We start from the raw sequence: 22,961 nt of genomic DNA on the forward strand, positions 1-22,961 counted from the left end.
AAACAGCAAGTAGGAGTCTATTTTATTGGCTCAAGCCAATCAGTTATATAAGTAAAATGGAAACCACTGTTTTGAAATAGACAAATTAGATTTTTAGATGAAGAAGTGCCTTACAGATAAGCTAGTCCAACTCCATCATTTGACAGATGGGGACATTAAGATACAGAAGGACGTTCCCAGTGACGCAGGAGTTGATGGCAAAGCTAGAACAAGAATTCAAATCATTGCTTTCCTTAGGAGATTTGGAAAACATTCAGATAGACCGTAAGGGATTCAGATGCATGTAGCTATGGTCGGGTTGGAGGAACTAGAGATTTTTTAACCCTGGGAAGGTTATGATTCAGAGACATCTTAACTACTGTCAAGGAGCAAAGGACCAGCAATAAAGGCTTGAACTTACTCTGTTGGCCTGAGGAAAGGAAGAGCATTGGAGGGAAGTCAGAGGGAAGACTTCAGTGCTTTGGTGGTTTAGGTTTTAAACAGTCAAAATTTGCCAAGACAATTCGTTGGGGGACAGTAAATTTTCTGTCACCTGAAGAATTTCAGAATATACTGGGAGGTAATGTAGTGTCTATGTTTTGTCTATGGATAAGGGTGGGGCAAGGGGTGTGGAGGGAAGAATTCAGGCATGAAAATCATTTGGATGGGGTGACCTTTAAGAGCCTGTGATTCTTTACAACCTGGTACCAAATAAGGGTTTATTCTTCCTTTGAACTCTAAAACCTATCTTCCCATCTGTTTGCAATAGTTTAAATTTTAATCTATTTCATATTTCAGGGTATTATGCCCTGAATATTTGATTTGAATGCTGTGGCAGAAGGTCACTCATATTCATTTATTTTCTTTTACTCTTATACACTTGCAGTGAGTCTTTTGAATTCATTATGCAAATGTATGCAAATCATATGCAAATAGCATGGCCTCAGAAAATGACAAAATCCTATGGCCTTAACTGAGCCATCAAACCTTTCTTTAAAAAGAAAAGTAATACACCTTTTCCACGTCTCTGGGCAGGAGACAACTTTCTGATAGTGATATTTCCATGACATTGGAATTGGTTAATCAGAGGAGTAACACATTCCTTGTATTTACATAGGAGTTAAAGTTTAAGAAAGCATTTTCACAGCTATGATCCCATTTGATCCTCATAATTACCCTGTGAGGGCCGAACAGGAATTGGAATTCCCGTTCTATTTTTTAGATGGGAAATAGATACAGACAAGTGACATGACTTGCCCAAGTTCACTTGGTTGGTCATCAGCGGACTTGAGGCCAGAAACTATGCTCCTTCAAAACCAGAGCTCTTGCCATGCACCGAGATACATGCCTTTAAGGCGAGGTGGGCTGTCATCCAGTTTGCTTGCACTGTGTCTTACCAAAAGCACCTTTGGAGCCTCTTCTGTCGATGAGAATGGCATTTGAGGGGTGAGATGAGAAAAGCCTAAATATTTGAAGTAGCCCTCGCATGATGCCTAGACCACAGTTTCTCCAACCCCCTCTGCTTTTTCTTGTCTGGTCTGACATTTCCGACATTTCCAGATGAAGCACTCTCTTCATCCCAACCATTCTTCACTCTTTCAGGAGGCAAAATTCTTCCTTAAATTACAGTATGTAAGAGCACAGTCTCCATCGTGAGACCGTGGGTCTCAAGCTGCCGTCCTCCATTTCCTAGTTATGTGGCCTTGGAGAGGTCATTTAATTTCTCCAAGCATGAGTTTTTACATCTATAAAGAGGGAGAAACAACAGCACCTCTATGGTAGGACATGGGATAAAGATATAAACGCAAACAAAACAGCACCCTGCCTGGAGTCTGACATAGAACAGGAGCTCAATAAATAGCAGCTCCGGTGATTCTTAATGAACAGTTGTGATGAAGTAGTGGAAGCAGCCTCTCAAGTCATTCTGAGCTCTGCAGCAAAGAACCGGGCTCTGGGAAATGGACTGGGGGAACTATAACGCCAAGCAGCCCCTCTGATCTGGAGGGAGCTCAATTCAGCCCAGTGAGGCTGAACTTTGACTTTCTTTAATCATTCCCCCATCTTGTGCCATGATGAGGACAACTGCAATCCTACTTGAAGCTATTTCTAAGAAGAGGTAGAGCCAAGGCTGACATCCTTAATCCTGCTCTCCCCACCGGACTGCCCCATATACAGCAGGGTTCCCTACTTCCCCAGATTGAAAGGGAAAAAAGGGGGGATTCCATTCCACCTGAGCTGCTGTATTCAGCCTGAATCACAGGGTCAAAGGATGGATGTGTCATCCTCCCGTACCGAGACCAGAGGCAGGAGCAACCAGGAGGCCTAGGCAGTCGTGGAGAGGGGCTTTGTTCCCTTCTGCTCCAGTGCCCACCTCCAGCAGGCCCCACCTCAGAACCTGGTCCTTCCCTCTGCACAACCCCCCCGCCCCCGCCAGCATGCCACAGTGCCTCTCCATGGTGCTCACCTAGGACAGCTAATGAAACGGCTTCTTTTGTGAGGCCAGCTTCCTGCTTCTATGGCTTCTCTTGTGGAAAGGGACCAGAAGCTGTTGGAGGTAGCCAAACTGTTGAAGCTGGCCTAACTCAATAAAAACCATCACACTGAGAGTCCGGATGACATGCACCAGAGGGGTGTTCAACTGATTCATGCTTGCCAGGAAATGCTCTGGACCATTCTGGGGCTGGGTTCTCAGCTATTTTTGGCAAGGATTGGTGGTATGCAAAAGGAACTTCCTCTTTTTCTTTTCTCTTCTTTTTTTTTTTTTTTTTTTTTTTTTTTTTTTAGCACAGACCTAGCAAAAAGTGAGAAATCAACAGCATTTCTTGTTCCCATATCACCCTTCTGAGCATCTCTCTGCCTGCCGAAATACTGAGGCCACTATACTTGGATACCATTTCTCCGCTCCAGGCACTGGATAAACCCACCAAGCTGGGGTGGCCTCATTCCAGTGATGGCTCCCCGTGCCGGCTGCTTCCTATTGGCGGTGGTGTTTTCTGCGAGCTGTAAAGCCATCACCTCCTTGAATCAGATGTGCACTGAGGTGAGTCTGAACTGTGTGTCTTTATCTAGATTAAACTACCTGGAAATTGTGAGATTCGACAGTCCTATCTGAGCCCTAGTCTCTCAATATCGACTGTCTTTAAAAGGGTGACACGGGGGGCGCCTGGGTGGCTCAGTGGATTAAGCCGCTTGCCTTTGGCTCAGGTCATGGTCTCGGGGTCCTGGGATCGAGCTCCATATCGGGCTCTCTGCTCGGCAAGCAGCCTGCTTCCCCCGTTCTCTCTGCCTGCCTCTCTGCCTACTTGTGATTTCTGTCAAATAAATAAATAAAATCTTTTTTTAAAAAGGGGGGGGTGACATGGCAGGTAGTGATTTTTCTTTAGAGTGAAGAAGGAGACATAGAGCTCTGCAAGGGGATGATCTGGAAGGTTCTTCACTGGAAAAAGTGAGGGTTTTCCTCCTCTGCAAACATTTCCCTCAAAAGGATCCTAACTGCGGCATAAGATACCAACAGGGGCTCAGGGCAAAGGGCAGCCCTCCAAACATGCGTCCAGCTTGGAGGTGCTGTTTGTCCAACATCCTAGCATACGGTCACTGCCACAAACTGCTTTCTGGTGTCCTGGAGATTAGTGAAGATGGCCTGTGCCAGGTTTTAGAGCATAGAAAGATCACTCTGAATGAGTCTTTCTCCTCACATCGGACAGCCCTCCATCTGTTTTAACCCACAGGAGTAATACTGGAGAATAGAGCCAGATTGTATCTTCTGTTTTGCCCCATAACAATATTTACCAACTTGTGGGAAGTTCTTGGAGAAGGCGGTAAGAGACATAAAGGAGAAGGATCTGTCTCTTGCCAACTTCTAAAGTGCTTCAACCTCTCTCCTGCTGAGAAACTTCTCATGATTCTGGAGACCAGAAGTCTAAGAGCCAGGTGCTGGAAGGATTACTTTCTTCTGAGACCTCTCTCATGAGCCCGTAGATAGCCACCTTCTCCCTGTGTCTCCACATCGTCTGGCCTTTGACGTATCCGTGTCCTACTGTATTCTTCTCCTAAGGACGCAAGTCATACTATATTAGGGCCTATCTTAATGATTTCATTTTAACTAAATTACTTCTTTAAAGACTCTCTTTCCAAATAAAATCACATTCTGAGGTACTTGGGTTAAGACAACCGAATGTGGGAGCAACACAAATCAGTCCACAAAAGAAGGGGTCGAGGAAGAGGTTTTTATCAACCCCAGAAGGCTACCTCCCCATCATTCAAGTTGGAAGGCCAATTACACACAGGCACATAAAGGACATGATAAGAGGCTCAGAGTGGGGATACCACCTCCTCAGTGACAACATCGTCAGGTAGGACAGTATCGCAATCAAATTCAAGCTCATCGCAAAGCAAGCTATCTTAAATATCCCTCTCTTAAGCCTACCAGCTCAACTCTTAAATCCCTGCATGGTTGCAAAGCCCATGCAGCCCCCCAGAGGCCCAGAAGGGAGCCCTGGGAGATTCTAGAAAGCCTGTGGAAATACTGTACCACTCTCACTTCCTACTGAGGACGCTAGGTTCCAGAATTGTCAGTTCCTTTTTGCAAATGGCCCCAGCTTTGGCAGAGCAGAGGAGAGAGCAGCGGGTGAACTCCTAGGCCTTGTGTTACCTATTCCATGGGCCCCCTGACACTCAGGTGTCACAAGTGATGCTGAGGATCTCAGGATCTCTAGGCCTGGTCCTATGCTGCAGCAAGAGCTTTAGCTTTTGGTTAAGTCAGGTGAGGCTGAAACTTTTTGATACAACAACCTCCCTGCCTCTCTCCCTCCAAAAGGACCAATTTTCAACACTTTGGAACCAGTGCAATTAACACTGGATCTATACCTTTCTTTATATTCTCTATCATATATGAGTTCTTGGTAAGAGGATTGGCAGGCTGTTTCCTGAGCTGTCACTCTATGAGACTACTGGCAAGTTGCCAGGATACAAAGATGAATGAGGGTTTGGTCCCAAGCTAAGGAACTTCTGGACCACTGGCAAGTGGAATAAAAGTGGGAGTGGTGGGAGAGGAAGCTTTGGGTTGAAGGGTTTGTTTTTTTCCAAGTGCAGGTCACCCAATTTGCCCTGCCCTCCCCCTTACCTTACTTTCCTCTTTTGTTCTCCCCTCCAGTTTAAGCAGAATTAACCACGTCCTGTATATGTGCTCCTGTGGCGGCCATTAGCTCATCAGGCCCTAATCTGAAAACAAGGCTTTTGTTTTGCTTTAAGTTTAATAAACCTCTTATTGAAGTAAAACATACATGCAGAAGGTCCCCCAGTCCTAAGTGTACAGCTCCCTGAGTTTTCACCCAAGAGAGCACATCCACGTGACCAACACATAGATCTAGAAACACACATTCTCTGAAGCCCCTTCATGACTCTTTCCAGTCATCAGCCCCCAGGGGCATCCAGTACTCTAACTGCTATGACCAAAAAATGATTTTGCCTCTTCGTGAATTTCATATACAGGAGACCACATGGTATGTACTCTTTGGTGCCTGGCTTCTTTTGCTCAGCATTAAACATGTGACATTTACCAAAGATGCTGCATAGAGCAATCATTTGGTTTTTTAATCACATACTGTATATTTTGTATTAGTGTATTGTGGTATTCTCTTGTATTAGAGAACCACTATTTATTTATTCATTCAGCTGTTAATGGCCATTGGCCTTGTTTTCGATTTCTTGGCTATTGTAAATGCTGCTGCCTTGGACATTTATATCTATGTCTCTAGAAAACAGATGTGCAAATCTTGATTAGGTGTATACCTGGGTGGGGATGTATTTGGTCATAGGGTATACATGTATTTAATTTCAGTAGATATTGCCAAAAGGTTTTCCAAAGGGCTGGTACCCAGATATACTCACTGGCAACGTGTATGAGCTCTGATTGCAATGTATCCCAGGAGCCTCACTATTGTTTAAGAATGTTTACCATTCTGATGGATGGTGAGTAGTGTATTTACTAGGATTTAATTTTTATTTTCCTGATGATTAAAGTCAGTACATTTTCAACTTCATTGGCCATTGACATATCCTTAAGTGTGAGTGTATGTGTGTGGGGAGGTGAGAGAGAGAGAGAGAGAGAGAGAGAGAGAAGTGCTTCTTCTAGTCTTTTGCCCATTTTCCTTGGATTATTGGTCTTTCTCAAATTGATTTGTTAGGGCACTTTAAGTATTGTAGATATAAGTCCTTCATCAGATTGCAAATATCCTCTCCCACTCCATGGCTTGCCTTTCCACTTTCTTAGTGATATCTTCTGATGAACAGAAGTTCTCGATTTTAATGTAGGTTAATTTATTATTTTTCCTTTATTTTCAGTGCATTTCTGTCCTGTTTAAGAAATTTCTGCCTACCCCAAGGCCATAAAGATATATCCTATGTTTTCTAGAAGTATGCCTTGTATTTATTTCTGTTGCTTGGTTTCCTTTTTACATCTATGGCCCACACTGAATTAAAATATTTCAAATATTTTATTTTAATATTTCAAACCTAGATAAGTTCTAAAAATATAATGAACATCCATAAACACTTCATGTAGAATCTTCCACTGTTATATTCTACACGTTCTGTGTGTGTGTGTGTACATACATCATAAGTAACAAAATTAGAGCCATTACCAGGTATTTGGAGGCTGACAAATGTGCAAAGCATAACTAGAATAAGTGTTCTGTGATCTGATCTAGGGAGGGGTGGAGAGTGCTTAGTAGAACTTCTTTTCAGGAGAACTCCAAGTCCACATACAAAGTTCGCACATACAAAGGCTTCTGAAGAGTTGTCAATAACATGATGTTGTGATGATCCAGTGAAAGGAACTTCTCTTGTGAGTGCCCAGCCTACATTATAGCATTAATCCTTAGGGCTGACCCGCAAACAAGGTTATCCGCCATCTCTAGCTGGGGAAAAAGAAGGCTCAGAGAACACAGTTAAGTGGTTGAGAGCCGGAATTTGTCCACCAGACAAATAGAAAATGAACTGCATATAATTGTGATGCCCTTTGCCTGGAGGTGTCAGGTAGACCAGCAAGCTTTAGGACTCTGCCCTTCTGGGAATATTTTGTTTTATTTTTAGAGAGCATCTGTTACCCTGGGATTTGATGCAGTCATAATGCTATCTCTGGGTAGAGGAGTGAAAAATGGAGGGAAGGTCAGTGTTCAGCATCCCAGACTCCTCGCGCAGGGGGAAGCTGGCCACTGTGTGTGCTGAATGCAGACAAGACATTCATTGGCAAGGTGGGAGCTGGCACCTGGGGAAACTCAAAGGGTTCAACATTAGACTATTTCAACACTTTCAACAAGAGAATATACAGTGGGATAGCAGGAAGTTAGAGCTACAGCAGAAGGTGGCAAAATAAGATCTTGACTGAAAAAATGCAAATGAATACCTGGCAAGGGATGGCAAACACTCATGTAGCCCTTGGAAGTCCTGTTCTGTGGAAAAAGCACAACTCCGGCAGGACGCTAGAGACGGAGTGGGTGGTGCAGGTCCCAGTGCACATGGGGTCCTGAGTAAATGCCCCACGTCTGGGCAGCGGGGGAAGCCTGGGACGGCAGCTGTGAAGGCCCCACAGCCTTGCACAGCCCTGCCGGCGGCAGGAATTCCCAGCAACAAGCTACCCATCTGCTATGGAACCAGCCAAAGCAGGAGTGAGGAGGTCATTTGCCACAGTGACCTCGCACTGAGGGCTAGAGGAGGAGAGCTGGTTTCATAAGAAGTGCTCACATGGAACTCAGAGGAACCACAGGGGCTGCACGAGCAATGAGGTGTCTGCCTGGAGAAGCACTGAGCGCGTGTCCCTGGCGGCCAGCCCCACCCAGGGGCAGAAGGGCCATGGCCCCACCATATTCCCTTTCTGCCTCCTGCTCCTTCCCTCTCTCTTTTATTGTCCTTCTACAGTCCCGGAATCCTGTGCTCTGCTAATCACACTCTCAGAAAGTTTCGACATGGATCCTGACAGCGAAAAAGACACAACTTCATTCACATAGTATTTCTACCAAAAATGTATAACCTGAATCAAATCAGGAGGAAAGATAGGACCCCAAGTGAGGAACATTTGTAAGATACAAGGCTGTGTTCAGTTATAAATAAAATAAGATGAAATAAAAATAAAATAAAAATATATATCTCAATGCTATGAGAGACAACAAAAGGCTAAGGAATTTTCTCAGACGAAAGGAGCCTAAAGAGCCATGAAAACTAAATGTAATATGTGAACTTGGATTAGAAAAACAAAATTACTATGAAGGACAATATTAGGACAATTGCCAAAATGTGAATACAAACTCTATGTTGGACAATAATATCATATCAACGTTCAATAGTCTGAATTTGGTAATGGCACCGTGATTACAGAAGAGATGTCCTTGTTTTTTGTTTTGTTTTCCTAAAGATTTTATTTATTTATTTGACAGAGATCACAAGTAGACAGAGGCAGGCAGAGAGAGAGAGAGAGAAGCAGGCTCCCCGCTGAGCAGAGAGCCTGATGCAGGACTCGATTCCAGGCCTCTGGAATCATGACCTGAGCAGAAGGCAGAGACTTTAACCCACTGAGCCACCCAGGCACCCCAGAGATGTCCTTTCTCAGGACATCTCAGGAAATTGAGGGGTAAAGGGACATGATATCTGCAATTTACTATCAACAAAAAAGAGGATGAGAAGAGTGTGTGTGTGTGTGTGTGTGTGTGTGTGTGTGTGTACTTCCTGCCTTAAAAAATACAATAGACCAGAGCACCAGGCTTGCTCAGTTGGTAAGAGAGCCTGCGACTCTTGACCTTGGGGTTGTGAGTTTGAGTCCCACTGTGGCTATAGAGACTACTTAAAAATAAAATCTTTAAAAAATATATGATAGACTGCAAACGATTTAACACTGCTTGAGTGATTGCAGAACATGGGGCGCTCCGAGCCACCATCCATATAGTAACTGTGATCGCACAGGAGTGTGAATATGAAAACCAAAGGGGGAGGGGATGGGTGTGTGAATGCAGCTTAGGACATTTTCCAAAATGTGCTTGTTTTTTTAAATTCTCTTATAAGCTGCAATTCTTGTCATTTGCCTCTTTCTCCCAGGAATCAAGGGCAGAATTCAAAATACTTGGCTCCCATGGAACCTAGGATGAGGCAATCCTCTGAACTTAAATGCATGGCTGTTCCCCAATGCTGGGGTCTGGTATCAGTAGCTTGTGGTTCCAAAGATCCAGAAATGAGTCATGCTTCGAAGTTGCATAGTCTCATGACCTACGGGCTATGCTACCCTGCTAGTTTGTTTAAATTGTGTCTTAAGAAAAAAAAATTCTGATGTAGTGTTCAATGATTCATTAGTTGCATATAACACCCAGTGCTCATCACACCACGTGCCCTCCTTAAATATTAAGAAAATTTCTGAGCAGATACAGAAGTCATTAGTTACAAAGAACGTCCATGAGTATATATCTATATACAACAATCATCAATATTTTGCCTATTGATTTCACCTAACCATTCCTCCCTTCCTTTTTTCCCTGAGTATTCTAAAGGAAATCCCCAACATCAAGTCATTTTATCCAGAAATACTTCAAAAGGCTTCTCTAAAGAATATGAATATCGCACTTATAATCAACAAAACTCACCATTCCTTAAGATCTTGTAATATGCTATCCTCAAGGTTTTCTTGATAGTCCATAAAATGTCTTTTCCTAATGCTTTATTTGAATCAGAAAAGGTAGCATAAAATATGCAACATACTACATACCATATACCATGTACTACATACCATGTATGAGCATTCTGTACCTGGCTTTTTACACCTGACAGCATACCTGGATATCACTCCATGTCAGCATGTGGGGGTTTTCCTCATCCTGTCTTCATCTGCAGAAGGTTCCATCTTGTGAATGTACTTATTCCATTCAACAAGTCCTGTAATGATGAATAAGTTGGTTATTGCCCAACTTTTGGTATCAAAAAAATTACAAAAATGACTATAGCAAATAATCTTTTGCATGAGCCACTTTGTGTCTTTGCAGATATCTATTTGGTAAAGATCACTAGAAGAGAGATTGCTGTTCAAAGGATAAATGTAATTTTGCTAGTCGATCAAATTTCCAACTCCGTTAGGAATTTACATTGTTTCTCTCATCAGAAAGAAGCCAACATCACATATAACTGTGAAAATTTAGGTCTCGCGGGAGTTCCTGACACTCTACCAAATACAACAAAATTTTTGAAATTTGGCTTTAATTTCCTACCTACACTTGAAAATACAACTTTCAGCAGACTTGTAGATCTGATCTTCTTGGACTTAACCAGGTACGTATCTGAGTTCCTCATCTGTAGTTGATATTTTACTTATGTAATAACACAACTTGCATTCAAATTGTTTCCAGGATCTTCTTTTGGGAGCGCAGGGACACTCTATCCTTCATGTTTACTCTTTCCCATGAAATGTTTTTATGCAGGTGAAATGTAATATTTTTAAAAACCCAGTCAGTAGAGAGAAAAGTGGATTATTTTCAAAACTAGATTGCATCAGCAGTGTTAAGAAGTTCTAAGGAATACTGATTTTTTAAAAAAAAAACTGAAAACAAATCTTGTATTATATCAGATACCATAGTTTATATTGGGTGATGACATTTTAAGAAAAATTTATAGGAGAGACACATAAAGTACTAACTTCTCCCCCCTCTAGATTGAGAAAAGAGTTCCGTTATTTAATTTTAGAAGCAAAATCAGGATTCCAAATGCTGAATCAGTGTTTGTGAACCAGTGGGCAGAAGTATCACAAGAAAAAAAGGGAAGAAACCAGAAGGGAAATAAAGCATGCACGGGTGCGTGTGTTCATGCCTGTGTGTGTTTGTGTATGTGTGTGTGTGTAAGATGGGAAAGGGCTTTCCATGTGGATGGGGTCTACACTGCTTGCAGCAGCTCTGTTTCTTTGGTGTCTCAGCCTGAGCTTCTCCAGAGTGGCAGAGCCTTCACATCCCCAAGACTATTTCAACTTTATAACTTTATTTCAACTTTATAACTTTAATGCTGAATATTACTTAACCCATGTTCAATGAGGAAATGGAGGCTCAGGGAGACTCTGTGAGTTTGCTTAGGGTCACAAAGTAAGGGAACTAGGACTCTGCTCTCCTGACTCACAGTCCAGATTCCCCCAGAGAACCCCAAGCCACCTCCACAGCCAAGATTCCACCAGCTGCCTTGCAATACGTCACTGAGACAAAGCCTTGCCTTTTCAGACAGGGACAGAGATCATTCTACTACCTACCCTTTGTGCCCTTGAGATACTTACTTTCCCTCTACCTTACCCTTTCTCACTTTTAGATGAAATGAGTTTGACCACATTTCTAAGGAATGCATGGGGCCAGGATAGCTTGTCCCGCTAGAACACTCTAGGTTTCCTCTTCTGTTGTTCTCAAACGGTGATACGGATAGGACCTCATACTTTCTAAACTCCCTCTCCTTCGCTCTCCCCGCCCCTGCCTCTCACAGGGCCAGCAGTCAGACAGTATTTTTTATTACTTTAAATAGCCGCTGGGTTTTTTGTTTTTGTTTTTGTTTTTGTTTTTTTATAGCTCTATCAACATGTTTTCTGTTTTTTTTCTTTGCTTACTCTTCCATCTCACTTTTCGGACTTTCTCTTGGAACAATTTCCCTTTTTTCCTGAGGTACGTAACAATTTCTTTAGTGAAAGTCTGCTAGTAGTCAACTCCCTCGGTTTTTGTTTTTCCAAAAATGTCTTTATTTCACTCTGATTCTTGAAAGACAGTATCTCCTGACAAGATTCCAAGTTGGTAGTTATTTTTCTCAGCCCGTTGGTGCTGCCGTTCCATTCTCCCCTGGTTGCTGCTGGGTAGTCACCTGTCCGTGTAATCACCGTACACATGCAGGCAATCTTTCCTCTCTCGGTGTTTCCAGTAGTTTTTCTCCGTCTTCGGTACTCTGTAATATCAGTGTTACACTGAGTAAATCACTGGGCTTCTTGAATCTGCAAGGGGTGTCTTTCATCAATTCTAAAATATTCCAGCTGTTATTTGTTTGCAACTTGGCCTGCTCCCATTCACTCTTTCATCTTTTCTGGATCTCTGATTTGATTTATACTGCATCTTCTCATCCACCCTTCATATATGTCAATATGCCCTTCTTGTTTTCCACCTCTTTGGTGTTTTGGACTATATTCTAGGTAATTTTCTCACATCTACTTTTAGTCCATTAGTATCCTCCTCAGCTTTGTCTAATCACTTGGGTAAACTGTCCTTGGTTTTTCAATTTCATTAACTTCCTATTTCAGTAAATTTCAATGACTTCATTTTATAAATATATCACATCAGTTTTAATAAGTTTTTCCTTCATCATATTCTTGGTTTATACTGTTTCCCTTAAACATATCAAACACATGTTTGATAGAAATATATGTATTACATATTCTGATAATATATATCAGGTATATCACATATTCTTTATAAATCATATATATATGTTATCAGATGTACCTCCTAATTCCAGTAAAATTCTGTTTGTTTTAACCTGATTCTGTAGAACATTTTTTAAAAGGATGTATTTATTTGCTTAAGAGAGAGAGCATGAGCAGGAGGGACAGAAGGAGAGGAAGAAAGAATCTTAAGCAGAGGGGCGCCTGGGTAGCTCAGTGGGTTAGGCCGTTGCCTTCGGCTCGGGTCATGATCTCAGGGTCCTGGGATCGAGTCCTGCGTCGGGCTCTCTGCTCAGCAGGGAGCCTGCTTCCCTCTCTCTCTCTCTCTCTGCCAGCCTCTCTGCTTACCTGTGATCTCTCTCTGTCAAATAAATAAATAAAATATTTAAAAAAAAAAAAAAAAGAATCTCAAGCAGAGTCATGCTGAGCACAGAGCCTGACACAGGGACTCTATGCCATGACCCTGAGATCACAACCTGAGCTGAAACCAAGAGTCTGATGCTTAACAGACTGCATCGCGCAGGCCCCTCTGTAGAACACTTTTCTTTTAACTGACTTTGACTAACTAATTCCCTTATGTCTTCAGTAAAATGTTACTTAGAACTCATTTGATGCAAATCATTGTTTAAAATACTTTCCTGGAATTACACAATGGCATTATGGCTATAGAAAATAAGCCTATATTTTTTGGAGATGCATAATAAAATATGTACAGGATATCTAGGATCTAATTTAAAATCATTCAGGAGGGAGAGGTGGAAACAGAAAAAGCAAAGAAGTGTATGTGACCAAATCTCAAGAACTGTTGCCACTGTGTGATAGATGTATGAAAGTTTACTGTACTGTGATCTTGACTTTTATGTAAATTTGAAGGTTTTCCATATTAAAAATTAATTAAGTAGGTATATTACTCCCAAAGAAATTTCTGTTTAATTCTGCCAATTACCTGAAGTCACTATCATCCTGGAGTTGCTTGAAACTCAATTTTCTACACGGGCTTCTTTTGGGTGGTTCACAGACAGAGCGTCAACTCAGGCCACAATACTCAGGAGTGGAAGCTTGTAGTTTGAGAATCTCAGGAGAGACTTCTCTCATTATTGTTGTTCCATCCAGAGCTATGGCCAAGAAAAACACTTATCCTCAAGATCATCATCTATGAACTTTTTTTTCAAGATCATCCACCGAAAGAATCCTTTTTGAGGGTCTTGGTGGTTTACAGGTTTTTGATAGGACCTCCTACCCTGCTTGGACCCCAACCTTTGTCTCCTGCCATGGTGCATGTGGCTTATCACAACTCGGGCTCTAGGCCACCAAGAACTGGCAGACATTGGCAGATATGACAAAGCTAGCTCCAGAGCTCACTTGTTCCTAGGGATTCCAAGTTTTTCCCAAGGAAATTAGAATTCTAAGGAATTTCCTTCTTGATCTCCAGGGGAGTTATGTGTGAGTGTGTGTGTGTGCGCATGCACGTACATGCCTACACCTATGTGTGCATGCATAATCCAGTATTTTCAGATGCAATACCAGGATGAAAACTCTACTGTTCCATATTTCTATGGAGCATTTTCATATGTATCATTTGACTAGCAACTATTCCTCAAAGTACTCACCATTTCTGAACTTTATAGACACAACAAAAGAGGTTGAGATAAGTTGTGATTTGCCTAGAATGAGATACATATACTACATATCATGTTATATATAACATACTGTATATTACTTAAAATAGTAAATAGTTGGATTGTGCCTACAATCAAACCATTAACTGTTCCCTAGAGTCCAAACACAAACCTTGAAGAGTTCAATCCAAAGGGGCAAGATATCCAGAAAAAAATTCTAAATCAAAGTTTTCAGAATTGAGGCTAGCCATTAATTCCACAGGTGATCTGTTGGTACTTAAGAAGGTTTTTTATGTTTTATTTTAAGTAACAACATATAGTGTTTTTACTAAACACAAAAGATGGATCTATTAATATAGGTCACTGTGACAGAGTTTTTCTTTTTTCCAATTAATTATTGTTAAATACTATTACCTTTTCAAGGTGCCAGATTAACTGGGTACATGAAGATACTTTTCAAAACCATCATCAATTGAACACAATTGTGCTGACTGGAAATCCTCTGATATTCATGGCAGAAACCTCTCTTAACGGGCCCACGTCACTGCAGCATCTTTTCCTAATCCAAACAGGAATATCCAATCTCGAGTTTATCCCAAGTCAGAATCTGGAAAACTTGGAAAGCTTGTATCTTGGAAGCAACCATATTTCCTCCATTAAGTTCCCAGAAAACTTCCCAACCCAGAATCTGAAAGTTCTGGATTTTCAGAATAATGCTATACACTACCTCTCTAGTGAAGACTTGCATGCTCTGGAGAAGACCACCAACCTAAGCCTTAATTTCAATGGCAATGACATTAAAGGCATTGAGGCTGGAGCTTTCCATTCAAAAATCTTCCGAAGTTTGAATTTTGGAGGGACTCTTAACTTGTCTGTTGTATTAAAAGGTCTACAGAACTCCTCTACTCAGTCTCTCTGGCTGGGGTCATATGAGGACACTGATGATGAAGACCTTACTTCAGCCATGTTTGATGGACTTTGTGAAATGTCTGTTGAAAGCATCAATCTGCAGAAGCAATATATCTCTGATATCTCATCTACTACGTTTCGGTGTTTCACTCAACTCCAGGAATTGGATCTGACAGCAAATCACTTAAACGAGCTCCCCTCTGGGATCGAGGGGATGAAGGCTCTCAAGAAATTAGTTCTCAATGTAAACATATTTGACCAATTGTGTCAAATCAGTGCTGCCAGTTTTCCATCCCTTCTAGACCTCTCTATCAAAGGCAACAAGAGGAAACTTGACCTCGGTGTCGGCTGTTTGGAAAAACTAGAAAATCTTGAGAAACTTGATTTAAGCCACAGTGATATAGAGGCTTCTGACTGCTGCAATCTTCAACTCAAAAACCTGTCCCACTTACAATACCTAAACCTGAGCTACAATGAGCCTCTCGGACTCCGGAGTCAGGCATTCAAAGAATGTCCTCGGCTAGAAGGTCTAGATTTGGCATTTACCCGCTGGTATGTTAAGGGTCCACAAAGTCCTTTCCAAAACCTCCATATCCTACAGGTTCTGAATCTTTCTCACTGTCTCCTGGATACCAGCAATCAGCATCTTCTAACAGGTCTGGTGGATCTCCGCCATCTAAATTTACAGGGGAATCACTTTCAAGATGGGAGTATCTCAAAGACCAACCTACTTCAGACCTTGAGGAGCTTGGAGATTCTTATTTTATCCTCCTGTGATCTCCTCTCCATAGACAAGCAAGCATTCCAGAGCCTTGGGAAATTGAGTCACGTTGACTTAAGCTACAACAACCTGATGGGCAATAGTATTGATGCTCTTAGTCATCTTCAGGGAATCTACCTCAATATGGCCGCCAATAACATCCATGTCATCCCATCTCATCTCCTCCTCACCTTGTCCCAGCAGAGCACCATTAATTTAAGTCACAATCCCCTGGACTGCACTTGTTCGAATATTCATTTTATAACATGGTACAAAGAAAACCTACAGAAATTTGAGGGCTCGGAGGACACCAAGTGCGCAAACCCCCCGACTTTAAAGGGAGTTAAGCTGTCTGATGTCAAACTGTCTTGTGGGATTACGGCCATGGGCATTTTCTTTCTTGTAGTATTTTTATTCTTGATTGCCCTTCTGCTCATTTTTTCGGTTAAATTCCTTCTGAGGTGGAAATACCAGCACATTTAATGCTGAGCGCTTCTAGAGATGTCAAGTCAATATGTTTATGAAAATGCCCGAAGTAAGGGAAGAGTTGTCTGTTCCTTTTCAGCCTGGCAGACTTCTCGGACTGGTTCCTGTAGCTGGGCAGGGATTCACTGCGCTTCTCTGAGTCCTAGAGCTAATGAACCTTCCTGGAACTTAAACTGACTAGGACTAGGGGGCCCAACAACAGCTGTGAGAGACCCAGAGCCATTTTTTCACATGGAAGGTGGTTGGAGGACCCGTGGCAGGGAAAGGCCAGGAGAGGAATGCACAGAAAGCCATCTCCCTTCTGGTTGTGGACACCCCTCGAAGCAGCTCCTACCATGACTCTAAGAGGAAATCAACTCCTCCAACTAGGCAGTGCGGACAGCCCAGCCCAAACTCTGTCTCCCACAGCTTGGACATCATGCTTGACTCTGAATCCTCAGTAAGGCATATTTACTTGAAAAATGTGTTGAGGATAAAGTCTCAAAGCTTATTTTAAATGGAAAAGGGGATACACAGCGAATTTAAAAGAAGAGGCCGAGAAATGAATCTGACCTAAAATCAACCTCACTGTTCTCTTTAATCCTTGGGTCTCTAAGCCTTCTACAAAGCAGCTAGGGTGTAAATAGCTACCAAAAAAAAAAAAAAAAAAAAATCACTCCCACTAGCCCCCCGGCTCCCAACGTCTAGGAGTTTTGCTCCATTGGCCACCCTCTCTTCAGAACCCCAGAAGCTCCTTCTACCTATCTGGGGCACTTGCTCTTATGTTATAAATCCTACCTTACACATGGGCTGTGGTCCAAATAAATGCTCTTCTCATTTGGATGTCTGCTCCTTAGAAGCTTCTTTCCCACAGGAGCTATGAAATAAATAGTGCTTCGGTTCCCGGACCAGCTCTCAAAACTCTATTTACCTGGGACAGCAATCAATACAGCACATTCACATTGAAAACCGGTGGAAAAAAGCATAGTTGTAGGCTAGCCTTCCAGAACAATAAGCTGGCTTACTGAGGTCCCAGTGAGGGTGGGGGTGTCAGCAATGGTTATACCAGTGGAAAAGAGAGGACAAGACTGTTGAATGTCGAGAGGGAGAGAGGACAGGGAAGAGGAAAGTGTTTTGACTTGAGCCTTACAAGGTACAAAGGGTCATTCTCATGTACGGCCTGATCTTCCGTAGTCTTCCTGGTAGACAAGAGCTGGAACCTGTTACCCTTAGATGTTACATTTATATGGTCTTAAGTTCTGTAACTAATTTTAGGCTAGAGATGGTAACATAGAGTTATGAAAATCTGATTGGTTATCAAAATAACATTGATTAACGTTCATATCCAATGGGAATTGATTAGCTCTTCAGATGAGGGCATAAGAGTGTGTCACAGTAACAGTAGAAACTTGGGGAGCAAGCTCTCTTTACCTCTGTATCCCTGAGAACCGCAGGAAAGACAGGAAATGCTGACAAAATGCCATAGACCTCTACTGCAAATGCTCTGTTAGCCTTAGGGATCTTTTTTTTTTTTTTTGTGCAGTCCTACATGGGAGGCCCAGGTTTCTCAGAAGTTCTCCTGGGTGCAAAACTTAAGGGGGAAACCAAAAAATTCAGTAAGCAAGACAAAAACATTTTAATGCAGTATTTTAAAAACTTTAATGACAGAAATACATGGTAAATAAAATATCAACATTTTAAAAAACAGGATCTATAATAATAGTCCCATGCTGAACCATATTAGAGCCGGAGGCAAAAGGGAAAACCTAAGCCTGACTTTGTTCAAAATTTTGATATTTTGCATCAGTTTTTTAATTTAATGTTGCATAAAATATTATCTTCATTACTGAGTTCTTCGGTGCTCCCTTAAATTTAGCACCCAGGGTGGGTGTCTCACTGGCATTACCCCGTTGCCACCCTGAAGAATGTTAGGAAGTAGGGATTCCCAACTAACTCCCAGGCCACAGTTCACCCAGGGGTCTATGAGTGGGCATATGCTATCTCAGTTTTACTCAGAAGTGTCTGTCCATTTCCCCTCACTTTCTGGAAGTAGCCCAAAGTATCCAAGAACTTACACCTTGTTCCCCATCCTCAGGTAACTTCCAACTCTTGGACTCCCAGGCATCCTTCCTTCAAAGCCAAGAGAGGCAGCAGAGATGAATGGGTACCTTATTCCCCTGAGCTCTAGGGAACCTTGACCTGACCAGCGAGGGCAGGCTGAGTACCACTCTGCTGATGAAATGAAATATCACACAATTAGCTGGTTTAATGATCTCAAATATCAGCGTTTGGGAAAACAGACGCCTGAAAAGGAAGCTTTCCTGAACTTTACTGAGGGAACATTGGAGATGTTGTCATTTACATGTGTGTGTGGAAAGAGAAAAGAAGGGAAATATGAGGAGACTGGGCCTCACCTGTCATCTACCTTTCTTCCCTGGCTAGGATGGTGGGGCACCATTCTTAGAAGACCAGTTCGACCCACCGTGGGTTGGTATTGATTGGCCTTGAGTTTGGCAGTGACCAAACTTTTTACACTGAGTTGTGGGCTCAGGAGGGACCTGATACAGAAGTGGATGGGGCTGCCTTGGCCAGGATCCGCTGGTGTGCAGAGTGGAGGCTATTCTGGGCGGCTTCCTAACAGCTGCTACAGGAATGTCTCCTCATTCTAGGGACCTAGAAGCAAGGTTAGTTTAAGAGTTCAGGCTACCAACCTTCTTAAGTCAAGAGACAGCACCCCTGCTGACTCCAGCAGCCCATGTGGACCACTGTCATGCTGGAGCCACGACTTAACTTTGACAAGTCAAGCGGGAAGGGAGCAGGACACACAGTCAATTTGTTTCATTGACTGTGTTCATTTGCTTGTAGCAAATTAGCCGATCAGCTCTGGAAACTCTGGGAGATTTCCCTGGTAGTCACTGTGAAGATGCAAACACCATGCTCCCTGTTTCCTCCCTCTCTCCCTTCTCTCAGATTTCTCTTTCCTTTTTCTTTCTTTGGGGTTTCTTACCTTCTTTCCTGCTCTCCTTCTCTCACTTCACTGTCCTCCACAGTAGTTCATGTGGAAGAACAAAAACATAGTATTCTGTTTGGGATATCCGTGATGCACATGGCATCACATGAAAGACAGTGGGGTCCTAAGACCCAGCAAAATGTAATTGCCCATCTTGCTTCCATCTAAATCAGGCACGCGCCCCTTCTGTGTCATGCAACTTGCTATTCCATAACCGCACGCTGATCTAAGGCTTTGTGACAGCTCCTCTGTTTTAAGCAACAGTAAATTCACCCTGCAAAGTCAGAAAGGGAGCTTTTTTGATAGCTGCTGTCAATTTTATTGCTTTATCCTGGTTACTAGGATAGAATCTGAAGACATGGTGTGTTTATTGGTTTTATGTATCGCATGTTGTTACTGCTCTGACAAGCTACTCCTATAAAAATGTGTTATTATTGCATGTTGTAGCTCAGTGAGCTGACCCTGCATTTCAAAGTGTACTGAAGCAAATAGCATTGAAGTCCATAAAAGCTGACTGGCCTCCATCACAGAGGACTCTTTGTGTGAGCTGCAACTCCCACCGTCTGGTGGCAAATTATACCTTTCCCGTGAGCCAGGGGCCATCATTGCTAACCAAACACAGCACAGAACCAAACACAGGCAGTATCTGTAGAATTCCCAGGCAGGTAACTCTCATCTCATTCCTACTGATCCAGTTCCCCACTAAGTATCATTTGCAATTTTGAACTTTACAAAGTATGAGATAAATGGCTTTTAAATATTTTTTGTATAAGATGCAAATGGGGCAGCTGCCATGGTTTTCTCGCTTGAATGCTGAAGAAAAAGTTAACTTGAGACATAGCAAGAAGGAATGTCATGAGTTCTAAGCAAGTCACAACTGGGGATCCTGGGTGTTTAACCAGAATCAATTGCCTCGAAAGTTAAGAGTTAGAATGTTTCATAGGGGGAAGGTGAAGTTAGCTTGAAGGCTTCAAAGAATGGGCCAGCCAGGTGTGGCTCCCAGATACTGGTTTATGGCGAGAATCATCTGGGGGATTACTTACCAAACAGATTCCTCTGCCTAACCCCTAGATGTTGGAATTGTGTTAGACTGGGTTTGGCTCTAGACTCTAGGCCAAATGATTTCACGCATGCAAAATATCCTTCCTTAATCTTACATTCATCAATATAGAGCTGAGTCACATGTTAGGCTCCATGAATCAAATGAATTGAAGAACTGCTCAATGTTCATAATGGGAATAAGGGACTAAGGAGCCTTCAAACCCAAGGGCGAGACATCCCAGGGCATGCAGCCTATTATTCTCTTGCTACAATTGCCAGGCCACAAGACTCTGTTGCTAAACTCTGGTGCTCCCCTACGACCCTCCACCCGCACTCCCATTCCATCCCTTCTACTTACAGTATGACATCATTTATTGAATAATGTCTTGAGAAAAGAAAGAACTAATCTATGGATTATTTTAAAAAGTCATTACTGTTCATGAAAAATTAAACAGGGAATTTCACTGAACTTTCATCTCCCTAAGCTGAGATATTCTCTAAGCATGTGACTGTTCAAGACAAGGCATTAGATCCCACAAAAGCTGGCAGAGGACAGGGGCCACCAGAGTATCCATCTGTCTCCTCCTTTTCCTCGTATGTTCGCTCTACAGCTTGGGTCTCCCTTTTTAGCTTTCTCTGATCTTTGGAAACAACCTAAATATTCAATAATAGATAAATGACTTAATAAATCAGATGATGTGAACAAACTGGGAGATGTTCTACATTCTTGGGTGGGATAGGAACATTGGAGACTTGTTGGTATGACTAGGAGTTAGAGGAATACAACTTAAAATGAGATAAAGGTTTATATCTATTAGTCAAGCAAAAAGAAAGAGCTGAATAATAGCATCGGTAGGGATGTGGGGTTATAGGGACTATGTGCATGGCTTATGGACATAGATGGATGAAGCCATTCAAGAACCCTGTGACAACAATTAGTCAAGTTAAATATGTGACCCACACATTCTGCGAGGGTGTATTTCCCAAGAAAATCTCACATTTCCACAATATTTAGTGTGGCATTATTTATGGAGGAGGATGTTCAAAGCAGTGTGAATGTTCATTACCAGGAGAATGGGTAGGCACATGTGGAAGATTCCCACCATGGGTATTATACAGTCGTCGGGAACAGTGGGTTATATATAGCTATGGCCGTGTATTGGAACCTTAAACACACCGTGTCAGAGGAGGTCATCCATAGGACATGACTACTGGTTGACCCATGAGCTGGACCTGCACCATCAGAGGCTACACGTGCCCTCCCATTCTTGGAATGGACATTCTACCCACCATTCCCACAATGCGAGCTGTTTGAAGGAGCAGTCTGAAGGGAGCCACGTGCTGTTGATCTGGATGGTACATGTACCTGAACCCTATTAAGAGGTCTATATAAACTTGAAAGATTCTGGCACATGGGTGCAGAGATCTACCTATCTGTGGTCACCCAACACAAGCCTCATATGCAAGTTTCCTTGTTTATTAAACCTGCCACCTACCAACCTGGACTGACCTGCCTCTTCCTTCTGCCTCTCCTTCCTCTTCCGGGACAGGGGCCAGTTTGTGAACCAAACAGAGAGCTTGATGGGGAAAAAAACAAAGCCCAAATGACACATTAACACAATCATTTTTAGACATTAAAAATACATGGATACAAAACCATACCTGTTTTTGTAAGAACACAAGAAGATAAACCAGTTCATTCACATGGCTGCCTAGTGGGTAGAAGGAAGTGTAGGGATAGAGTCAATGAACTCTGGCATAAACTGGCTGAGAACTGGAGAGCAAGACGACCCCAAGCGTCTGCATCTGAGGCTCCCTGCCATGAAGGAAAGCAATACAGCACATCCATAAAATGAAATGCCACACAGCCATTGTGAACAATACTGCAGAAGCATATTTATAGATATTGAAATATATTTGTGATTTAATACTCATCCAGGGAGGTCGGCCAATATCATGTACCCTGTTACTTAAGTTTTTTGAAAAAAATTAAAAACCTATATAAATTGAAGAATGACAGAACACCTGGTGGGATCACAGCAATTCCTTTTTCTTCATCTCTGTACTGCGAATCTGCCTCCTATGACCATGTTAGGCACAGAAAAGGAGTTTTGTCATTGAAGAAAGACTTCTTTTGTTTCTACAAACAAGGGCAAGAAGAATAGAGAGGTCACTGGTTGTGACAATTTAAAGGAACTGGAAAATGAAGCTGCCTTTTCCTAAGGCTCTATGTGTTTCCATGAGGTCAGGGAGCCATAGTTGTTCTAAGGATGCCCGCGTGGACGGAGCAGGGGGCTGAGGAGCCGGGGCTCGCACTACAGGCCAGCACCACCCTGAAGGATGTGGGCAGGTATCTGCAGGAATCACCCTAGTCCCCCAAAGAGTCAATCTGTCTCCAGCCTGGGAACGGCACTTCATGGCACTGTGTAACATGGTGTATGTATTCCAGAGGGACAGAATTTTCAGGCAAAGGATTTTTATTTAGGCAGGTTAGGGCTGGAGGTTATGGTGTTGGCAGGCTGACATATGAAACCCCAGTCAACGCAACACGCTTGCTTCAGGCCCCACGAACATCTTCATCCTTCACGTCCTGGCTACTGACAGCCGTCTCCAAGCAGTGTTAATGAAACAGGAGCTGAGCATTTGTTACAGGCTTTCAGCTGCACCGTGGTAATAGACGCTCTGCAAAGCTGTGTGCGGCAAGACCTAGTAACCATAGACAGCAGATCTTTCTTTTCTTAACATCAG

The 22,961-nt window shown here is 42.6% G+C and overlaps 1 protein-coding gene across 1 annotated transcript; it reads left to right on the plus strand.

Annotated features, from left to right (window-relative positions):
• Positions 1-2,759: 2,759 nt before the first annotated feature.
• CD180 (CD180 molecule) lies at positions 2,760-17,005 on the plus strand. The gene is made up of 3 exons (XM_044240673.1): positions 2,760-3,019; positions 10,118-10,284; positions 14,452-17,005. Exons 1-3 carry the CDS (start codon positions 2,930-2,932, stop codon positions 16,178-16,180), a joined length of 1,986 nt encoding a protein of 661 aa, XP_044096608.1. The 5' UTR covers positions 2,760-2,929; the 3' UTR covers positions 16,181-17,005.
• Positions 17,006-22,961: the final 5,956 nt, after the last annotated feature.

The sequence above is a fragment of the Neovison vison genome, chromosome 1 (genome assembly GCF_020171115.1).
Source record: "Neovison vison isolate M4711 chromosome 1, ASM_NN_V1, whole genome shotgun sequence".
Taxonomy (NCBI): Eukaryota; Metazoa; Chordata; class Mammalia; order Carnivora; family Mustelidae; genus Neogale; species Neogale vison.

What these genes read in the sequence shown, in the direction of transcription:
- CD180 (XM_044240673.1), top strand. Translation starts at nt 2,930, where the DNA reads ATGGCTCCCCGTGCCGGCTGCTTCCTATTGGCGGTGGTGTTTTCTGCG. An exon ending in TGAATCAGATGTGCACTGAG is followed by an intron (nt 3,020 to 10,117) that starts GTGAGTCTGAAC and finishes TTCTCTCATCAG; the next exon opens with AAAGAAGCCAACATCACATA. An exon ending in ATCTTCTTGGACTTAACCAG is followed by an intron (nt 10,285 to 14,451) that starts GTACGTATCTGA and finishes TACCTTTTCAAG; the next exon opens with GTGCCAGATTAACTGGGTAC.